Source organism: Amblyomma mixtum, chromosome 3 (assembly GCF_055824585.1).
Source record: "Amblyomma mixtum isolate Tamu chromosome 3, ASM5582458v1, whole genome shotgun sequence".
Lineage (NCBI taxonomy): Eukaryota > Metazoa > Arthropoda > Arachnida > Ixodida > Ixodidae > Amblyomma > Amblyomma mixtum.
Window position 1 is genome coordinate 344,610,349 of NC_143014.1, and position 12,855 is coordinate 344,623,203.

Consider the following 12,855-nt stretch of genomic DNA (forward strand, 5'->3'; position numbering starts at 1 on the left):
AAAGCCTAGCCGTTGTGCGGGTGCACAACTTCTCTATACCTCTTTGTTTCTTTACAACGCTTGCACGGCAGCGAAAAAAGCGTGTGTGCCACCATGTGTTTGGTGCAGACACTCTCTGACAATAAAAGCTACAACCTTCGTCTTTTTGTGCGCACGCTCAAATCCAAAACTACCGAACTGCTTGCTGCTCAGTTTGCGGTTAGTCAGCCGGGCCCCGCACGTGAGGGCACCGTTTTATTGCCAGTTCTCTCCTTCGCCTCCCACTGCTGGTTTCGCGACTATATCATAATACGTTCATTGCTTTGAGCTGTGCACCGCCACCATGCCATCCTGCGGGGGGACTATGAAACACCGGGCGGGGCAGGAGGCAGTATGCGCCTTACATTTCGAGTAATTTTTTTTTTCTTTTTTTTTGGCCAATGATGGGCGCGAGATGGGGAGGGGGTCTAAGAATAGGTGGCAATGTACAGCATATATTATTGCTTACAATAAACTCTGACACATCCCCAATCGAGAACCTTAGTTTGAAATCCTCGGAACCGAAACAAATTACCAAGAAAGGCTCTTACATGACTCCTGGCACATTCCAACTACCCCGAACAGCATTGACCACACAAAAGGAAGCCTGCCCGTAGTATATACACAGGAACTCCGCTCTTATGTAATACCCCTTATGTAATACCCCCAATCCTGGGGGCCTTTAAGGTAATAAAGTGAAGTGAAGTGAAGTAGCTCAGAGAAGCCAAGTCACCATTGACTGCCTCCGCACATTCTGACAACGTGACTGACAGCCTTAACTCCACCACCCCTCCCCTGTGCCTTTCGCATGACCATTTTTTTTACCTCCGGCTCTCCGCCATGCATACTTAAAGACGCTAGCTACTGCCTCCAGTCACCCCTGAAGAAAGAGCCGAGAAGGCTCCAAACATTGGGTTTCAAATTAAAGTTTTTGGTTGGAGATGTATCAGAGTTTACTTATAATGAAGCCATCAAACCCAACCAGACACGCAAATCTGTCAACATGTTTAGTTTTTAGTATATACAGTATGTTATGACCTTTGCAGCTTTTTTTGAGTGTCACAAAAATTTGAGCGTAATTTGCACACCCCCTTTTTTGAAACCTTAAGGGGGGAGCCTGGTCTTGAAAAGAAAATTTTACTAATCTAGCCATAGTTATGAAATTTTCAGGGCACATGTATTTTTGTGAGCTCATTCTAGATATGTCTTTTAGTTTCATGTAGAACAATTCCTTGAGCACTTCTGCACCTTTTATGCAAGTATTTTGCGAACAGTTTTGAAGAAAATTTGCTGTCGGAAACTTGCTGAAATGTATGCCATTGGGTTCTCTTGATACCAAGGGATGGAATAAGGGTAAAATTGTCTTCCTGCCTATCATAGAACCTAAGTTATAGGGTATTGAAGTTGTCGCTTCAGAAATTAAAAGAAAAGCGTGTATTCCTGTTTCTGAAGTGGCAGCTTCAGTACCCTACAACTCAAGTTCTATGATAGCCAGGAAGTCAATTAACCCTCAGTCAATTTTACCCTTACTGCATTTCTTGGAGTCAAGAGAACCCAATGGCATACATTTCAGAAAGTTCCCCGCAAGAAATTTTTTTCGAAGCTTTTCAAAAATACATGCATAAAAATTACATAAGTGCTCGAGGAATTGTTTTACATAAAATTAAATGACATATTTAGAATCGGCACACAAAAATACATAATCCCTAAAGATTTCTTAACTGTGACTTCATTAATGTTTTTTTTTCAAGACCAGTCTCCCCTCTTAATATAAAGAAGAAACACGCAAATTATGCGACTAAATATGGTACGTGGTGATCCATGTATACTGAAATTTTATTGCAAAAGCAATACTACTTTCACTTTCAGCTCCGCGCGTGGTGAGGCCGCGGTAGCTACCATTGACCTTGAGCGGCGCGGCTAGCGGTGTGACGTCACAGCTGCAAGAGCAGGGCTCCAACTTGTGCCGTCGCGAGGCGAGGCCGCGCGTGGTGGCTGCTGCCTAACTCCTGCGCCCGCCGCACGCCTTTCAGCGCTCTTCATCACACACCGGGATAACGGTAATCTACACACGACCACTTCAGCGTTGCATTAGATTGGATTGGATTACATTGGATTTAATTGCATTGGATTGGATTGAATTGGATTTCAATGGACTGGATTGGATTGTATAACCGATGCATCACCACAAGTCTAACCACAAGCACCACCACCAGCTACACTACCAGCTGAACCATGGCGTAGCTACGGATATTGCTTTCGCAATTACCGGGCTTAACCAAGCTAAGCCACAGCCATTTTTTTACAATCAAAAGAAAAACCATGGCACCAAAAAACATGGTGCCTGCAAGTCCTTTCCATTCGCGCTGACCATACCTGGATCTCGACGGTCCTGCACCTGGCAGTCACATTGGGGCAGTGGGTATGGACCGCAGCGTAGCAAAAGAGGGTGCCGTGGGTGCAGCGCTGGGAGAGCCGCCCAACCACCCGCCATGCCAGGGAGTGGTCCCGGATGACCAGCTTGAGGATGAGGCCTCCGCACAGCGAGGTACCCTCCACACAGCCACCGAGACACTTGCAGCCTAGGCTGAGGTAGCGTTCCCACCGAAGCGGAGCCGCTGCCGCTGCTGTGCCGGGCTTCGCATGATATTTGTTCACTACCGCCCCCATCAACATGGCTGGTATCTTTAGGTGGAGGAACAACTCCACCAAGCGCTTCTTGACGTTGATCAGCACCTGGCGGGTCGGTTCAAATTAAAGAGATTACACTGCATTTACCAACAGGCATTGAGATAAAATTTCCAAGAACATGGACACTACTAAAGCATTTCCTGTTGCTTCAATATTCAGTATTCAATATTGTAATAAGGGAGTAATTACTCATTGACATCCACCCGAGCGCAGCCATACGGCTACAAAGGAAACCTATGCAGCTTGCTCAGAAACTTCGTAGTTAAAGGAAAATTTGTCCTGGTCCGGGGTTCGAACCCGGGACCTCCGCTTCACCGGAGCACTCGCTCTACCAATTGAGCTAACCGGGACGGCAAGCTTACGGTAGGGCGAGAGCGAATTGATGAATAACTTGAAATGGGAACTGTGTTGGTCAAAAATTTTGGCCAACACAGTTCCCACTTCAAGTTATTGATCAATTCGCTCTTGCCCTACCATAAGCTTGCCGTCCCGGTTAGCTCAATTGGTACAGCGACTGCTCCGGTGAAGCGGTGGTCCCGGGTTCGAACCCCGGACCAGGACGAATTTTTCTTTAACTGCAGAGTTTCTGTGAAAGCTGCAAAGCTTTCCTTTGCAGCCGTATGGCTGCGCTCGGGTGGATGTCAATCAGTAATTACTCCCTTATCACGAATCTACTCTGCCTTGGGGGATACCCCTAAACATTTGACCAGTATTCAGTATTCAACTCGCATTAAAGCTACTGCCAGTTAGTGGGGGGTACTACAACATTCACTAACCTTGAACACATTCATTTAAAGGGGGAAGCTGGTCTTAGAAAAAAATCATTTTTGTTAATGAAGCCACAATAATGGCATCTTGAAGAATCATGTACTTTTGCATGCTGATTCCAAACATGTAATTTAATTTTATATAAAACAAGTCCTTGCGCACTTATGTAATATGTTATTTAACTTTTTGCCAAGAGCTTTCAATAAAATTTGCTGCGGAAACTTGCTAGGACGCATGCCATTGGCTTGTCTTGACATCAGACTATACAATAAGGGCAGAATTATTATCCTGCCTATCGTAGAAGTCAAGTTGCAGGGTTTTGAATTTGCCACTTCACAAACGGGAAGAAACTGATGATTTCAAAATCCTATAACTCACTATCTATAACAGTCAGGATGATAATTTTACCCTTATTGCACAGTTTGACGTTAAGAGAAACCAATGGCATTAACAAGTTCCCTGCAGCAGAATTTCTTTGAAACTATCACCAAAAGATACCTAACATATTGCATAAGTGCACAAGGACTTGTTGTAGATAAAATTAAATTACATATTTGTAATCAGCATGCAAAAATACATGTTTCCTTAAGATTTTATAGTTGTGACTTCCTTAATAAAAATTTATTTCAAAGACCCTCTTCCCCCCCTTAATGCAAAAATATCTCCGAAATACATATATTTAATTCACCGTCCCGACATCCAGGTGCAACTTTCTTTCGTCATTCCAGAGTCATTAAAGCACATAATCATTGTATCGCCTTAGTGTCACTTTCAAAACAGAAATCAAGAATAATATAACAAATCTTAACAATTTAGCAGAACTAAAGAAAAAAGAATCGGTGTATCCAACAAACATGGCGAAGAATGGACAGTGCCGACACCCCGACTAAATCTTGTTAAAGAATGCTCTAATGCACTCTTCCATCTCTTCTAAATAGGTATATTCACATTAATTTCGATTTGTTTTCCTGTTCACACTGAGAACTTCATAATTTGTTTTTTAATAACGTGGTTTAAGTTTCCTTATGTATACATATTGCTGTTTTGAGCATTCTTTGCTGTTTCCTTGATGTGCTTGTTTTTAAAATTGTATAAACTCTCATGCTGCCTCCCTGCCAATCATTAGGATCGCAGACTCGTCAAACTGCTTAAGGGCAGCAATTTCTATGATTACTCCATCTGTATTGTTAGATGGGAAACAAACTTTGAAACTTATTCAGCGAGCATTTCCACTGTGAATAATGCAGATTGGTTACCTTGTATTTAGTGTGGCTAGTCACTGTTAATGTGTACGGTTCTACTGGTGTTTCCTTTTCGCATGACGTGATCAGACTGTTTGCTCAGGACGGCCCCGATGGAGTTCGCACTCCTGGGTGTTCTCCTTCCATGAATGGCAGCTTAGCAGTTGACTTGCTCCCTTCCGAAGTTTTTGGTCTTAAATTGAACTCCATCACCAAAGAGTATAAAATTCTTAACATCTACAGGCCTAAAAACACCTAGCCCCCCCTGTAAGAGGTTCTAATATTGTTCACTGACCATGCTGCTGCTTCTGTATACACCCTTTCCACCATAACTTTATCCTCCAGTGCAATGTACAGTGAATGTGTTTTCTGTTGAACACATTAAATAATTTTATCATTACTCATTATTATCAGTTGCCCACGAACAGCAAAAGGCTCAACACAATGGTACCTGCAATGAAGAATACAGGAAATGACAAATAGAAAATAGGGGGGCCACAAATAACGAAGGAAAGCCAAAACAGCATTAGAAGCCTTAAGATCTATGCTGAAGCAAGCCCCTTCATTCACTCAAGTCCACATAGTACCTAGAAATGTTGATTAGGCCTAAGGTTTTTCACGTTGGACTATAAACACCAATAGCTACAATGTGTATGTCACCAGTTGTACCTCAAAAGGTTTTTGTGAATATCTCCAGACATGGCACGTCAAAACTCAAAAAACAAAATGCCATCAGCCAGTGGTTTGCCAGGCCTGCAGGTCACGCAGCAAACCACCACCTTCATCATCATCATCAGCCTGACTACGCCCACTGCAGGGCAAAGGCCTCTCCCATGTCTCTCCAATTAACCCTGTCCTTTTCTAGTAGCGGCAACCATATCCCTGCAAACTTCTAAATCTCACCTGCCCACCTTACTTTCTGCCGCCCCCTGCTACGCTTGCCTTCCCTTGGAATCCACTCCGTCACCCTTAAGGACCACCAGTCATCTTGCCTTCGCATTACATGCCCTGCCCAAGCCCATTTCTTCCTCTTGATTTCAACTTGGATGTCATTAACCCGCGTTTGTTCTCTCACCCACTCCGCCCACTTCCGATCTCTTAACGTTACACCTACTATCATTTATCTTTCCGTAGCTCGCTGCGTTGTCCTTAGCTTGAGCTGAACCCTTCTCATTAGCCTCCACGGTTCTGCCCCATAGGTGAGTACCGGTAAGATACCAGCAAGAAACCGGTAAGATAAGGCAGCAAACCATACCATGGAACAACAAGCAAGTCTGTGATAGTCGGCCTCGATGTGCACTCCAAGCATCCTCTCTCTACTGCTCTGTGCATCGAGCAATTCCTGTACCAGCTTTGCATAACCTGACAATAGACTCCATTACCCAGGCAACTGGGCAGGTCCAAAGAGGGGGATGTGTAGAAAAAAAGCAAGAGCCTCTGGCCTCTCCCCCCCCCCCTAGGTTAGCAGCAAGCATTGTTCGAGCTATCACTTAGAAGGCAGTTGTGACCACACAATCTAATTACAGAATGTTGTTTCTTGCTCTTCCATATCCACCGACAACATGCAGAATGTTTGTCTGGGTGCGTTCTTGTGCTTTTTCCTGTTTGCGTGCTGTCCCCAATTTCATCAGCTAGATGCACCCACTTCAGCGATGAAGCGTCTAATCGAAGCACACACTTAGAGTCAAAAAAGCAGGCCATTTAAGTGTTTCGTTGAAAAAGAGCCATTATTGAGCCAGAAGAGCAATGAAGCTCAACTTCTGGTTACGGTGCTCGGCTACTGACCCGAAAGAGGTGGGTTCGATCCCGGCCGCGGCGGTCGAATTTCTTTGGAGGAGAAATTCTAGAGGCCTGTGTACTGTGCGATGTCAGTGCACGTTAAAGAATCCCGGGTGGTCGAAATTTCCGGAGCCCTTCACTACGGCGTCTCTCATAGCCTGAGTCGCTTTGGGACGTTAAACCCCATAAACCAACCGACCAACCTAACTGCGGGAAAAGGGGTACTGCTTTTATTACAAGTTAAGAGCTCAGTCAGCATGGTAAAATTTGCACTGCAAAGTAAAGATAAGACTTATTTTTAAAATGTATGATCAGAACAATGAAAATTTCTGTACTTTGCTTACTTATTTCCACAAGGTTTTAACTATAAATTTTTCTCTGTTCTTGGGGCTTTGAGTTAACAAAAAGCAGTAGACAGCTTAGCATGGCTAAGAGCGGAATAATGTGCAGTGGGCACTTAAGGTCCTGGCGTGCTAAAGGCACTTGGCCTAAAAAACTACCAAAAGGCCTTTGGCCTAAAGCTGGACAAAGGCATTTAGCCAGAATGGCCTTTGATGAAGAGACCTATACCACAAAGGTATTTACCCTGAAAGCATTTACCTTGAAGACCTTCACCGAAGTCAATAGTACTATTGCACTAAAAGGTTTAGTGTACACTCTAGCTTACATCATGTAGAACTTCCCTGCATAAAGAATGAGAAACGAAAAGCCACTTTGTAGCACTAGGCTCTATCACCAATATATTTATTAACGATGATCGCTTGTTAATTAAAAGATGTCCAATTTGCAATAAAAGCAGCATCTACATTTTGCATATTTGCGAAGTCCTACCTTGGTTCTTTAAAATGCCGCGGATAGACTGACTGTGGATAGGACACGAAAAACTCATCCTGTCAAGGACACAGCGGGCATGCTGCAACATGGTGTGCACACAACGCTGCAAGCTGAAATCCTGTCATCGGATGGTTTTCTGTTATTTGTTACTAATAAACAAAGGCAATTCTGCAAACATGTCTGCGGAAGACTACCTAACTGTGCAGAAGTGGTAGGTAATTTCTACTCTGCCCGTTGCCCTTGTTTACAGTTATGTAACAGCTATATCTAATGAGAGCAGGCATAGAAGATAAGTATAGTATTCTAGTATATGTAGACTTGGAGTTACTTGTTCCTTGGATATTTTGTACATTGCATGCATTCTGTCATCTGCAATAACGTACTGCATTGAGTTGAATCTGTTACTAGCCTGCTAGCTAACCACACGACCAGTGCTCATGCATGATTTCTCCTGTCCAAAAATAATAAAAGAAAAGACCGCACATGCCCTGGAGAATCCACGCACCTTGAGGATGTTGGTGTATGGCACCACAAATCGGTACTCCGCAACTCGCTGTGGACAGGCACTGTGGTGGTTGAGGTGGAGGTCAACATGTAGGGACCGCTGGTCGTGTTGGAACGTTGCACCTATGTGGTAGTTGCGGTGGTCTTTCACCTTCCGCCTTGAAAAGAGCTGGTGCTCGACAAATGTCTCCAGTCCCACCAGCGTGCCGAACGAGACGGAGAACAAGGCGACATCTCGGTCGACCGGGTGGGTGGCCAGTGGAAAGGCCTCAACGGGGCTGGGCATCAACCACTGGAAAAGCCCCCCACCGTCCTGCTTCATGTTTTCCCTGCCTGCTTTACACCATGCCTGGCCCACCTGTGCGGCAATGTGGAAACAACCATGACCATCACATGCCAGATTATGTAACATCACACGACAGGGATTGTGCAAAATCACACGACAGATATTGCGCAACATCACGCCACCTAGGTTGCTTGCAGTTGGCCAAGCATAATGAATGTTGCGCATGCCGTGCTTTGGCTGCCACCCTAGGTTCTAGCGTGTGTGTATGATTAGTGTGGTTAATCTGTGACAGTACGATTAGTAAAAAAATAGTGGTTGAAGGAACGGTGGGAGAGGATTAAGGCATGCTTATGTGCCTGGGGAAACCAAAAAGCACTCCAAGTAACCCAGGGTTTCTTAGGGACATCACACGACAGATATTGTGCAACGTCACACCTCGAAGCTTGTGAAACTTGCCAAAACTAAGCGCGTAATCATCGCTGCAAGCCCATGGACCATCTGCCATCCTTCTCGTTTTACCCCACCGCGGTGGCTCAGTGGTTACGGCGCTCGGCTGCTGACCCGAAAGACGCGGGTTCGATCCCGGTCGCGGCGGCTGAATTTCGATGGAGGCGAAATTCTAGAGGCCCGTCTACTGGGCGATGTCAGTGCACGTTAAAGAACCCCAGGTGGTCGAAATTTCCGGAGCCCTTCACTACGCTGTCCCTCATAGCCTGAGTCGCTCTGGGGCATTAAGCCCCAATAAACCAATAAACCATCCTTCCCGTCATCACCACGTGAGGTTGTTTACTCCAAAGAACCACGTGATCGTGCCAGGAACATGAGGACATATAGGCATGTTCAGTATACCTGGGTATTCAAACTGGGTTCCTAAGAAACCCTGGTTTACTCTGAGTGCTTTTTTAGTTTTTAGTTTCTCCAAGCACGTAAGCATGCCTTAATCCTCTCCCACAGTTCCTTCAACCACTTTATTTTTTTACTAATCATACTGCCACAGACTAACCACACTAATCATACACACGCTAGAACCTAGGGTGGCAGCCAAAGCACAGCATGTACAACATTCATTATGCTTGGCCAACTGCAAGCAATCATGCACAGAGTCTCTTAATGCAGTTCCATTTTTTTTTCTTGACAGTGAGATTTACAAGAGCACATTCCTCCCACACAAACAACCCATTATATATTTTTTTTGGGGGGGGAATATACACTCCCAAGCACGCTATCTTTTTGTGCAAGAAAGCTGTTCAACGGTAGCATTTCATGGCATGTTGTAATGGAAGTAACCCTGATGCAATGACAGTCATGAGGGATGGCAAAAAACTGGCCTACATATTGAAAGGGGCTTAGAGCTCCACTGCGAGATATGCAGTGTTCTGTGCATGCACATTCGTTGCCCGCAGAGTCGCTGCGTATGCTAGCTCACTGCATACGCCCAACTCAAAGTGTCTATTATCACTGGCACCCGCCCAAGTGCAGCCGTACTGCTACAAAGGAAATGTATACAACTTCCACAGAGACTTCGTAGGTCCAGGATGAACTTTTCTTTAACTAAGCAGTTTCTTCGGAAGCTTTACAGCTTTCCTCTGTACCTACTGAGACTGGGGAGCGCTAGGTTCAAGACAAGGGAACAACACAAGACACGAGCGATTGTTTTTAGCTGGTCAGATCTAAAATTCATGACTTGCGAGGATAGCTTGTATCTTGCATGGTTTTCGATTGCTCGGCTATCTTGGCTGGTTTTAACGCTTTTATGTTTGTGTGTCCCATGACAAGATATGTATAAATTTATGCCATGTCGAAAATAAACTCAGTTGTAAGTAAAAAAAATTGCGCTCGTGTCTCGTGTTGTTCCTTTGTGTGTGTTGTTCCCTTGTATAGAACCTAGCGCTCCCCAGTCTCAGTATGCACAACCAGCTAGCGCCCTACAAAGCTTTACTGACCTCTGTACCTGTATGGCTGGGCTTGTGTGGATGCCAATGAGTAATTACTCCCCTTCTACTAATTTTTCTGCCCCTCCTGTCCAAGACCTTGTACAACACCAGTAGCAAGTAATAAATGAATGAAAATAAAATAAGCCATATGTGCAGGCCAACTCGGAACCATGCCCCTACCTGCTGGTACTTGTAAGACAGGTTGAACCACAGAGTGGCTGACCACTCAATCGTGCAGTCCACCTGGTATATGGCCTCTTCATAGAGGTTCTTGACGGGTTTCCTGTACACTTCGCTGAGCACAAACGACGCATCGGAGTCCAGGAGAGGCGCCTGCTTTGCAAAGAAGACTCGGTAGGCAGCGAGCCGCCAGTCATGACTGTGCTCATTCTCCGCGATCAGCCACGACAGCTGAAACTTCAGCTGGGAACGCATTCTGCACACGCAACAACAAATCACATGGGGCAGACCTCAGTGTAAGCAGCAACATCAAACTTGTTATTAAAACGCCTGAAGGGCCGTTGCAGCAAGATTGAAGTTTGCCTGTATCGACAGATTACCACACTATAAAACGTTTACCTGTCTATGTACAGCGTCAATCACACTTAGAGGGAGCACGGCTCCTCGTGTGCGCAGCCACGTGGAGCCGTGTTGCCTCTAAGTGTGATTGACCCTGTATATACGAGATAGGGGGGTGGCGAGATTCTGGCATTGTAAAAATTTATTGTCGCATTGTGTGCACGATCGTTAGGGTGCATTATAAACATGCTCAATGTATTTGCCTTTACAAGGGCTCATCTATCATCATTTTCTGTCTGCACTGCAAAGGACTGGACTGACTTGCCCAATGCCGTCGTACTTCATTCGAGACTTATCACTCAGATCATCCATCGAATCAACCATGTGCCCAGAACTCGTCTCATGTAATACTCCTTTAATTGGGCCTTTGAGGATGTAATACTAGAATAAGTAAGTGTGCTGGCTGTTTCTAAACAGAAGGACTCACATCCAGACATATTTTGAAAGAGATATTTTGTATATATATTATGTAGATATGAAAAACACTTATTTTAAAACACGTGTAAGCAAGTGCTTGCACACTTGCCACTTACGCTTGCACAGGTGGTTCCTTGTCGAATCAGATCGCGCCTGCCTCTCCCACGAGCGTTCGATTTCACACACTAGCACACGGATTTTCGCCTCTCCCCAGAGGGCGCTACATCTTTCGAAAACGGCGGATTTCTTTCCCAAAGGCAAGTACTCGTAAACGTTTCATGCGAGAAGTGACACATAGCAACTTCGAATATGCGAAAAAAAAAATTATTCGCTTTTATGAAAAAGGCAAAAATGCGCAGCGACACCGGCTGGTCTGTACTGCTTTTCCGCAACTGCATTCCCCGCCTGTAATCATATGGGCGATATGGGCCGTGAGACTCATCTGAAACACTCGGGTGAGCCACAATAAAAGGCCGTAACTTATAACGGAATACACCCTAAAAACTGCAAATCAGCCCCAGATTTGCCATGCCTCTAAACAAGATCGAACGTCCGCCAGTTCGTACAATCGAACTAAAAATATCGATGTCGCTAACCTAACCAGCGCTCACGCAAAGACGCAGTTTGACAGAAGAGCAGACGACGAACAGCTCTGAAAATGCATGCGATCGGGCTGCACGGGTCCTCACTACAACAGCAGCAACAGTTAAGAACATCCTCGAAGTAGCCAGAACTGAGCCACGTCAGTTACATGTGAACGCTTGAAAGCTGTATCAAATGAATGAACACAGCTGTCATATCAGTAGCGCGACCGGTGCGGCATGACAAAGCATGCTGTGCCGACTGCATCGGGTAAGCATAAAAATCGGGAGGCCCAAAACGTTCGGCAGCTAGGCGGCAGCAGAACGAACGCGACGGTGTGTGCGAATATGTGTCACCCTGTAACCGTCATCAAGGAAAGCATTGCAAGACCGCGCGCAACGAGACGATTAACAAGCTAACAATTCATTACAGTCTCCTTATTATGCGAGAAATAAACCCGCCGTGCCTTACCTTTAGAGTTCACCACGGCATGGCACCCACTGCTGTCGCCGTCTTTGTGGCAGATCGAACGCTTGCACGCGCAGCCACGATAGCGCGTTCCACTGCCACAACTACCGCGGTGCACGCGCCGGCGGCGACTGATTGATGCAACCGTTTGTTGATCTACGCAGAGCCACCAAGAATATTACAGTTAAGAAACCCATAGGGTTCATGCATAAAAAAACGGTGGTTAAAATTGGCCAAAATTTAGGTTTACGGATTGCAGCGACACTACCAATGGCGCAAACTGTGTTTCTGTTTCAAAGTTATAAATTATTAGTAAACAAACAACCTTCTGGCAAAAAAAAATTAATGAAACAGATCCTCAAAAGGTAAGTTAGGAAGTACAAGAAGAAAAAGAATAAAAAACTGCTTTCAAAACATAATAACGTTATCAAGTAACAGCTTTTATTTTTCACTTCTAGATAGCGCTGCCATCCGTAAACACTAGTGACTGTAGTTTTGGGAGAACCGCAAAATGGATTAAGACAAATAAAGATGGACAGCTTGATTTTACACAGTGCATCGAAATAGCTGCGAGAACGACCGCTGTGGATGGCATTATTAGACATCGAAGGGGCTTGTGACAATGTAAAGCTCGCCCTGTTATTGCAAATAGGGTGTGAGCTGTGACACAATGTGTTTATTACAAGAAGTTACAAGGAAAACAACATGTGCCCCTGTGCGCCTTGGTTTCTGTGGCTGTTGGCTTCTCTCATAT

At 45.0% G+C, this 12,855-nt stretch overlaps 1 protein-coding gene across 6 annotated transcripts in view; it reads right to left on the reverse strand.

Moving 5' to 3' along the window:
- Positions 1–12,325, reverse strand: part of LOC149356205 (uncharacterized) — a 35,748-nt gene extending 23,423 nt beyond the window's left edge. Inside the window, exons 1-4 of one of the 6 annotated variants that reach the window (XM_089584136.1) lie at positions 12,105–12,325; positions 10,236–10,491; positions 7,837–8,193; positions 2,395–2,754 (exon numbers count right to left, since the gene is read on the reverse strand). In XM_089584136.1, the coding sequence (XP_089440262.1) occupies positions 2,395–2,754; positions 7,837–8,193; positions 10,236–10,490 (972 nt within the window). In that variant the 5' untranslated portion in view covers position 10,491; positions 12,105–12,325. The remainder of the gene's footprint in view (positions 1–2,394; positions 2,755–7,836; positions 8,194–10,235; positions 10,492–12,104) is intronic. The other 5 variants (XM_089584134.1, XM_089584135.1, XM_089584137.1 and 2 more) reach the window with 5 other exon arrangements.
- Positions 12,326–12,855: the final 530 nt, after the last annotated feature.